A 9,575-nucleotide genomic window follows, 5' to 3' on the forward strand; every position below is an offset into this window, starting at 1 on the left:
TGACTGAAAACAGCAAAAACAACAACGACAAAAAAATGTAAGTAAACAGAAGGTGGAGACATGAAAACAGAAAAGGGTGGGATGTTTAAAGCTTGCTAGCTTTCCTCATTAGCCATGCAGAGCATCTTGGCTGCTCTCCCACACCTCCCGGCTCATCATCGCCTGAGCCGTGGCTGCCAGCGCACCCCCACTTCCATGAACCATCCCTCTCTGCCTCATCCCTCCATCCCTTTCCCCCTCCCCTCCCGGCCCCTATAATCACACCCGCAATCACAGCCCCTAATTAGGTTAATTAATTTGTATCAGCCCTTGTAGGGACTTGGCTGATGAGGCTGCCATAATAGCGTCATCACCCCCTCCTTTAAAAAAAAAAAAAGGAAGAAAAAGATCTGATGCAAGCCTGTCTGTGGTAAGACAGTACTATAAACCATGGGGTCACATTTACATCCCCACCCCCAAACCTTTCTTTCAGCTGCATCTTTTCTCTTCTCCCCTCCAACTCCAACACATCCCTTCCCCCTGCTCTTTTTATTCAATAGGTGTGACGCTGACACCAAAATAGTGATATATAACCTGTCGTGTCACAGTGCATCATTGTGTTTACTAGAATGCAAACATCTCGTGTAATAATAATAATAATAATAATAACAACAGAGTCTGCATCTTTACAATGACACACTTCCCCACATATTGAAGTGTGCTGTTTTGCTTGTTTGTTTACACTTTGTTTGCTGCAGCGTTCCAAGAGCGGAGGGGGGAAAAACTGTACGCTATGATAATGATTCTCTTGGCGGTTTGTCTCTGTAGACCGATCGAAGCATCACATTACAATCAGCGGCCCTCATCGCCCCTCATCAGGCCACTGACGAACAAACTCTGATTAACACCCCCATCTGATTACTGCAATCACCCGAGATAACCACGCACAAGCACTGTCCCCCACCGGCGCACACACGCTCACACATACTGATTCTCACACCTCACCGTTAGTAGTAGTAGATAGAAGGCAAACGTGTGCACACAAAGTAGCTCTGATCAGGCATTGTCACATAGTTACCATTAAAGGAAAGCATTAGAGAAGCAAAACACTAACAAATTTTGAGAGGCAAAAAAAAAAGTGCACGGAGGAGAGCGTGATTGTGTGGAAGATGGAGGTAGATTAAGATATTGAGATTATAATTAAGTCATAATGAGCATGCTTGTAGGTGTATAAATATAATGAATGGCTTTTAAAAACTCACAAACACGATATCAAACTCAAACGTGGGTCTCTAGAATAGTTCTTAATTTTAAGTAACCAAGTAACCCCCCCAGTACACTTGAATTGGGTGCATTCAATTGTGATGCAAGCAGACACTTGCATAAATATACATACACACAATCTCAAGTCGACAATGACACAGGGAGACTGCGAGACAAGGACAGATCCGGTAGTTAAAGCGTAATGAACACGTCCCCAAGGCACGCGGCTGGCATTCCCCTGAATGATGGACTGACAGTAATGCCGGGGCAGATGGGTGCGCTCCACGCCCCGTTCAACACCACAGATACACACATATACACACACCCACACCCTCCCCCTGGTCTATTCTGGCCTTCTTTCCTGAAGAGAGATACCCCCTGTAGGTCTGATATGGAGGTGGGGGAATAGCAGGGGTGCTGTGTATGTGTGTGCGCAACTAGAGGTGGGGTGCGCAAGTATGAGGCCTCTGTCATGATTTAGGCTCCCATGCAAATTTAATCAATTCGAGTACCTCTCGCCAGCCAGGGCTCATTAGCGGCAATTTAAAAAGGAGGCTCTGTGATCCCACCTCATTGCATGAGCCAGACATTTGGCTCAGGCACACGTTCATAGTATATACACACAATCATGCTAGAATACACACAGATATCCAAATACTCACACACAAATACACAAAAATGAATGCACATCAGGGGGACTGTCATGGTTGTAAAGATTTTCCTTCAGATACCTTCCCCCTGGCATGGAGAGAGACCCTGCCTGAACATCCCCCATGCTCCCCCTTTTTGGTCTCTCCTCTCTTTCGACAACTTCAAAAGGTCCCTGACACCCAGCTTCAAGTTAAAGGATTGAGGGTATCCATAGATAAAGACTAGCTCTCACCCCCACCCCTCGCATTTGGAGATGCCCTCCCAAAAACTCAAACCTCAGGCTACTTCAGTCTTCTCACCACCTCTCACTCTCCACCTCTCAGTAATTGGGGGATCAATAAGTACTGTCCCCAAATCACGCTTTACTGTGGCACTGAACGCTGGCTTTGCAGAGGAAAAGTGGTACTGGTAAATGAAGTGGGTGAAGTGCAGCAGGTTGTAAGGATCAAGCACCTGTTTAAGGGAGGTGACAGCAGCACGTGTCTAATTAGAACCCTGTATAAATAAGAATAAAATTTCACCACTTTCCAGAATAATAAGCCATCACATCAATGCCACTGAAGATTTGTAATGTTTAAATGAAAACTGCTCACAGTGTGGTCTTTAGATCTCTCTCAAGAGGAGTTGTGTATCGTTTTGAATGACAAATATCAATACTGCAAGCAGTAAAAATGAGGTTTTGTTCACTCTGCCTGTACTAGTTGAACTCGTTGTGTGACCACTTTGACAGAATTTCCCAGAAGAATGCAACAATCTGAAGAAAACTGACCAGATATCAGACATCAGTTTAGGTTAAATCTTGAATATATTAGGCCACTAATAATCACACGAGGGGTATGACTGTTCAAAAGATTTTAACAAAAAAATAGATGTTGGTATGATTTTATTCTGCTGTTTTTTATCTCTTGAATTTTTTTTTTAAATTGATTCCACGCTGCCCGTTCTACTAGTTGTTCTTCACCCATTTAGCAATTACTAATATGAGGCATAAATCACTGGTAGTCCAGTCTGATTTGTTAATCCTGTAGTTTGTATACAGTAATTAACAAAATAAGATGGATTACCTGATTCCAGATAGCACACACTGGGACTCCTAATTCAGATCACTCTAACCCAGATTAAGTGTTGTTAACAAATGAACCCTTGAACAATTCAAGTTTATTTAAAATGTGCAGTATTCAGTGGAAATGTACAAAAAAAACCCAAAGTGTGTCATTTTTTAGTTTTGCTCTTTCATATGTTTAATAACTAAAGTTAAAGAACAAAGCTCTGTTGTATTCCATTTTAACCAGGCTACACTTTCACTCTCAGTGAAGTTACTATATATCAGGGTCAATGTCATACCCTGCAGCTGTGTGACTACCCCACAGTACTCCACTTCCACCCCCCCAATTCCAAAAGTGACTATCCGTTAACAAACCTCAAGGGTCATTAACTTTAGAGATGGCTTATGGGGGACAGGATGGCCTGTGAGAGTAGTCAAATGAATTATGAGCCTTTTGACAAAAGAGGAATGCCTGTCTATATCTTTAAAATCAGAAGGTCACCCACTGCCCACCCCTGAGCCCTGCCTCTGCACCCCTGCATAAGAGTCCCGTTACTGGGGAGAATGAAAGGAGAGCTTGAGGAGGAACAGAGGCTGGTCTGTGCTTGGGTCGCATAGTCGGATTGGGGTCCCGGAACTGCGCACACAGTGTTTTGACCCCTGGGCTTTCCTCAATGACCTCCACCCCCTCCGCTTATGGACAGTGAGCCTCAGGGTCCCGGTACACACACGCCCTCATAGGAGTGTGACGCAGTAACAGAGGGCAGAGAGGGTGAGAGAAAGGCGTAAGGAAGGAGGAGGGAGAGCTGGCTGAGGATGCAAATCACTCATACTGGGTACAACAGAATTCTGACATAAATTGTCAAACATACAAGAGCCTTGTTTATGCTTTGATTAAAGTGAAATACATCAATCTGTGCACTATATACTTGAGATGTTTATTATATAGGTGTACGTGTAGAGGTATTTGAACTTACATTAACAGAACATTTTGTAGTGCTAGATTTGTCAAGCTGTTCTTCTAGACGAGTGCAACTGAAGCAAGCAGGAGTCCTGCTATCACTCTTTGCCTCTTTTGGCCCATTCTGAGCTATTGGCGCACCTTTCCTCTGGTCAGCAGAGTTTGGGCCAAGACCTGTGGTCCCTATCCTGCAGCCTCTATGCCTCTCACTTTTCCTGATGACACATTCACTAGGTTCCCTGCCTGCCCTCTTACCCCCCCAGTGGCTCCCAGGAGAAACTGATGGATGGGCCCCATTTATGAAGCTGCTGCAACCAACAAGGATCAATCAAGACCGGGTCACTGAACTGTTGCTGGGCATCAGGTACTCAATTTGTTTCAAACTACTGGAAGTAAGCAAATATATTTTTACCTGCTTTATGTGCAGACAAGACAACATAAAAGATTAGTGGAGATCGTGAGACAAGGAGCAAGAAAGTCCAACCTTTATTTTATTTTTTTGAAAGTGTGCTTGCTTTACCCTAAATCATGATGCTTTCCTACATTTCAGGGAGTAGAGCAACCTCTGTTGCCCACCCAGGAATGGGATATCAACGGCTAACTGGAAAGGATTTGACGGACAAGTTTCATCATCAGTATATTGTACAATTGAATGCGAGTACTCATTTGGTTAATTAAAATTTCATTTTTAGCACCTTGATGTCCAGTAAGATTCTTAGGAAGCCTCAAATCAGTTCGCTGAAAGAGAACTACCTGCTGAAAATGAGCTAGCTGCAACAATTTATCTCTCAAGGGGGCCTTTTAACAGAGATGTTATTGCATAAGCACAGCTGCAGCTAATAAAATTAATAATGGGTAATTTTGATTAAAGTGAGCTAATGAGCAAGCATTGGCAATAGTGTTATTGTTATCGATGCTTGCTAACTGACATCTAAATCATTTTTAATTGTATTAGCTGCAGCTGTGTCTACCCTGCTGCGACATGTGAAAAGGGCCTGTTAGAGGTGTGCTGCATCCCAAGTCGAGGGCTGCAAACAAAGACGTGTCCTTCAGAGGCTCTGAAGGCTAAGCCAAGCCTGTGTCTCCACCACAGAAAGCACTCCAGCACTTCAGCACGCAAACAATGTCCTCAGTTGATGTTAAAAACATATAAATGTGACTTCATTTTTTTTAGATAATGTATCAGAGCTTCGAAAATATTTAACCTCAGTATACAAGTGTTATTCAGGACTAAATAACACATTAACACATCGTGGGTATCTCAACGTTCAACAAAGCATTACGTGTGTAATATGGAGAACTTCCAAAGTTGTCCTCAAACCTGGATAAAGAGAATGTATTTCTTGATGTTGTTGTGTAAATGGGACAGTTACTGAATTAGAGAGCAACAACACATGAGTGAGAAATGTTATAACCTCAATCTGACACAAAAAGGAAATTGTAGGTCGTACTTGTAACTCAAACTGTGGGGCAAGGATGGCCTGGAATACAGTGCAGAGCCAACTTTTACAAAATATGGCATTTATTTAACTACAGTTCAGCTTGGATCTTAATATTATTACTACTAATAACACTACTTTTACTACTACCTAGAAAAGAGTGAGGTGTGGGATGCAAGTCTTCTTCATCCTCTTAAAAAGAGTATGCTAAAAACAAGTTTAAGAACCACTATAATAACTTCTGGGAACAAATGCACTTATGGCTCTCTTCTAGTTGCCTTAGATTGGAACACTCATGAAGAACACTAATGCCCCCTAGTGGTAAAAAAATATATATATATATTTCTTAGCTAACCAGATCATACAGCACCCCTCGAGTCATAGAGCCTGAGAGCTCTCCACTTCTTCACAAGCAAAGAAATCCTTAAAATATAAGTTGTCTCCAAATCAAGAAATTAAATCCAATTACAAGTTCTTTTGATATTTATTTGAAACAAATTAAGCATAGTTGATAAATATATACAAAACTGAATTTTTATCCTTTGCCTCTGCTGTGCAGACCCATAGGATTCGAGAAGTTCATTATTTTCAAGTATCACCTCCCGACAGTGATTTTCTTTCCCTCCTCTTGTCAACGTTTCCTCTTAGCTTCAAACTTGTAAATTGCTGCAGAACTGGTGGTCTCCTTCTTTACCTTCACTTTCTTGAACTTATCCTGTACAAAGGCAAAACATAAAAAAAAAAACTGAAATGAAGACAGTCATAGCACACCAGCACCAAAACTTTCAAGAACCATGTCCTCCTCACCTGCAGGTCCTTACGGGTCTGAATTTTCTGGCTGATGACAAACATTTTCTTTTCTCTGTCAATTCGCTGGGAAAGTATCTTGTATTGATGTTTCCTTTGCTTTGCCAGTTTCTACAGGTACAAATCACATAGACCCATCAGTGGAATGAAATGCCGAATCTTAAACTTTATTACCAATGAACAATTCCGAGGAGCTAAATTTTAAAGAAATATTCAAAAAATGAATAAATATCATCTCCACAAACCCCCAGAGCACGCGGGTCTACAGCTCCCTGTATTCTCTTGGTTTCCAGTGTTCCCAGACTTGGTCTGTTGTACACTCTGTCCACCAGCTCTGGAGCTGTGTTGAGGTGGTCCGCCAGGTTAAATGACTGCACTGAGGGAGAATAAAAACAACTTCTCAGGCAATCTCAAGACTGAAAGCACAAGAGGAAAAGGATAGTTTGTGTGCACAGCACTTACACATTTCCAAGCACTCACTAAATTTATTAAATCTACCAAACGCTTATATTTACCTTCTTTTTTGGAGTCCACAAAAAATGTGTGCTTGTTTTTTGGTTTGCTCTCTGCATCCAGAAGATGGAGCTCTCCTTTCAGCCTCTCAATTTTCTGGAAGTACATCATATACCCAGAAAGATTGACCGAGGCACCACCACAGATATAAATGATGGTGATAATATCTATGCTCATGCTGCTGCCACTGCCCTTAAACTACTAGGCACATGTACCACCACAGAGCCCTCTCATTCGTTACTGCAGATGGCTACTGGAAATTTGCCTTTTCAGGAACAGAAACCCTTCATCCCCCTTTATATTCCAGTACTAAGCCTACTCTGTGGAGCCTTTGGAAACTGAACAGTTTTCAGAGGGGAACAACTTTTACCATTTGGTTTAACGTTTAATTGTGATGTGATGCAATGATTTGTATGTTGAGAAGTTATTTCTTTGTTGTTTTAGGTTTTCTTTATGTTTCCAAATTGCGAACTCATGCTGTTGGAAAGAGTCATGCACAATATGCATTTTAAAAATATTAGTGCAAGGATAATATATAGCCTGGGTACACTGCCCTGCAAAGTAACCACTTCCAAAATGGTATCGTGAGTATTTAAAAATTACACTGCAGTAGCATTGCTTTTAACATTTAAGGGGTATAATGTATATCCATACCATTCTTCACCTTTGCTATTCGTGTGTATTGACTTAATTTTCAGATCTTCACAGGTGCATTTCTGATGTCTAAAACAAACTCTTAACATCTCTCATTAAGAAAGCTTCATACATGCCAAATTCACTTGTTACTGGTCCTGCATCAGCAGTGTGTTTGGGGTCATGATCATGCCAAAGAATGAAGCCGCTGCCAATCAGAAGCTTTCCAGAAGGTGTTACGTGGAGACTCAAAATCTCGCTGTACTTTTTGGGTTCGTAATTTTATCAGTTTTAACAAGATCTTCAACACGACTGGCTGAAATGCTGCCTCACACCATGACAGAGGCTCAGTGTTCTCCAGATGGCCGTAGACACTCACTGTCGTACTTCTCTCTTGACCTGCGCCGTACATATTTATGACAATTTGAAGCAAAAATTTCAATTTGGATTCACCACTCCATAAGACGTGTTTGCCACTGATTGTCAGCTGAGTTGTTATTTAATTTGGGATACCTCAGCCTGTTCCCGTTGCTTAAGAATGGCTTGTGTCAGGCCATATTTATTCCTATTTTTTAAGCACATGACTTTTTTTAGTTATTGTTCATCTGCTGCAGATACTTTTTAAGCCCCGCCACTTCTGTTGTCCTCCCTTTGGTTTTCAGCTAATAGCACTTTGCCAAATTGTCTTCTATGTGTAGACAGACAAGTAGTTAATTGTTGAGGAGCATTTTTAATGCTTGGATGATTCGCAGATCAGTATTAAATATTATTTTAAATAATTACAAGAAAGACTGGCTCGTTTGAAGCAGTATATAAAGAAATGAAGGGTGAGTCAAGACTTTTGCACATTACTTTACCACAGTAGTTACTGGTTCAAAGATGTTATGATGTCACCAACCAACTAATTATCTATCAGTCAGATGCCTGGTGTAATCCAGTAAGATGATTTGTAGTAATAAATCTCATAACTGGTCAACAAGCATTTCCAAAAAACCCAAAACAACAACAACAAAAACAAAACCCAACAACATCACACTAATTGAACAGAACAGAAAAATGCAAATTTGGTTATAAGGCAATGAGATAAGCTGTGGCCACTGAGCCTACTTTAAGTGAAAAGTGAGCCTATTAACAAGTCAGTTTTGCCACAGTGGTGGTATTTTGTTTCTTCTGCATGACTTATTACATGGAAATTAAAGGTTACCTTAACTTCTGCAACCCTTTTCATCTCCACGTAGTTGATATCCTGCGTCCTCATCATTTTCTTCTGTTCCTCGGTCACCTCCTCCTGCTCTTTTGGTTTTTTAATTACGTGAACTCCATCCTGTCAACACACCACAAGATAAAAAAAATTAAAAAAAACGCTGAGGCAAAACTCATATATGACCATATCTATGAAGCAAGGAGGTGCTTCTTGTTGCTTTAATACCTGCAGTGCAGAGCTGATCATCTTGAAGTAAAATTCATCCGGGTTCTTCTCCAGAGCTTTCTTTCGCAGAGCAGCGAGTGTGTTCTGTTTCTTATGATAGTCACTATACCAGCAGACAAGGCAAACTTAAACATCCTATCTTCAAAAGGTAAACACAACTATAAAGTGTGGCAAAAAACTTGCACTTTTCCTTACTCTGCACGGAGTTTGTAGTCCTTCTTCTTCTCCAGCAATCCCAGTTGTTTCCTGAAGCCGGGCTACACACGCACACACAAACAGACAGGACAGATCCAACATTAGTATCTATTACTGTAAGTGTGTGTGTGTCAGAAAAACAACCGAACACACGAGAAGTATGTTGTTTTGCCTTGGCTAATAGGCTAACGAGCTAGCCAACAACATTGCAACGCTCACCTGAGATCTTTCATGGTGGTTTCTCTGTCGAGATTTCAGTGCCTTTCGGAACGAGGACATATTTGTGAAATGACCCCGACCGTATACACGCAAAAATAAGTTAAAACAGATTAATATAAGACTTATTAAGCACACACACACAGATATCTAAAGCCTCCTTGCTGCCTCTGGTTTCTAGTGCTTCCCTGTGAGAGGGACACGCGGGTTCCTGCCTGATTCAGAGCGAGCCGTTTTTCATTTCGCTGTCGCAGATTCGCAACTCAAATTCCGCTGAAAATGTCGTCATATTTTTAAAATATGGAGCTCAGCAACAAGTTGTATAACTATTTAAAATTATATATTATTTTTAATTTACATTTTAAATAAAATTAAACATGTTTTAGACAAATTAGAATAGTCGGTATTTTGGTGTTGCTTATTGTACATTCGGGTAGTAACACT

General features: G+C 41.1%; 1 protein-coding gene across 1 annotated transcript; it reads right to left on the minus strand.

The window, feature by feature from the left end:
• Window positions 1–5,850: 5,850 nt before the first annotated feature.
• On the minus strand, window positions 5,851–9,306 carry utp11 (UTP11 small subunit processome component). The gene is made up of 8 exons (XM_085365365.1): window positions 9,135–9,306; window positions 8,916–8,977; window positions 8,721–8,823; window positions 8,496–8,615; window positions 6,661–6,754; window positions 6,391–6,521; window positions 6,146–6,256; window positions 5,851–6,053 (listed from the first exon to the last, which is right to left on the minus strand). Exons 1-8 carry the CDS (start codon window positions 9,192–9,194, stop codon window positions 5,970–5,972), a joined length of 765 nt encoding a protein of 254 aa, XP_085221491.1. The 5' UTR covers window positions 9,195–9,306; the 3' UTR covers window positions 5,851–5,969.
• Window positions 9,307–9,575: the final 269 nt, after the last annotated feature.

The sequence above is a fragment of the Diplotaxodon limnothrissa genome, linkage group LG11 (genome assembly GCF_057381915.1).
Source record: "Diplotaxodon limnothrissa isolate DT_005_m linkage group LG11, D_limnothrissa_male_GT1.1, whole genome shotgun sequence".
Lineage (NCBI taxonomy): Eukaryota > Metazoa > Chordata > Actinopteri > Cichliformes > Cichlidae > Diplotaxodon > Diplotaxodon limnothrissa.

Coding starts and splice junctions, on each gene's coding strand:
- utp11 (XM_085365365.1), bottom strand. CDS start 9,194: ATGTCCTCGTTCCGAAAGGCACTGAAATCTCGACAGAGAAACCACCAT. Junction 8,978..9,134: donor ACCACCATGAAAGATCTCAG/GTGAGCGTTGCA, acceptor GTGCGTGTGTAG/CCCGGCTTCAGGAAACAACT. Junction 6,257..6,390: donor TAGACCCGCGTGCTCTGGGG/GTTTGTGGAGAT, acceptor TTGTACCTGTAG/AAACTGGCAAAGCAAAGGAA.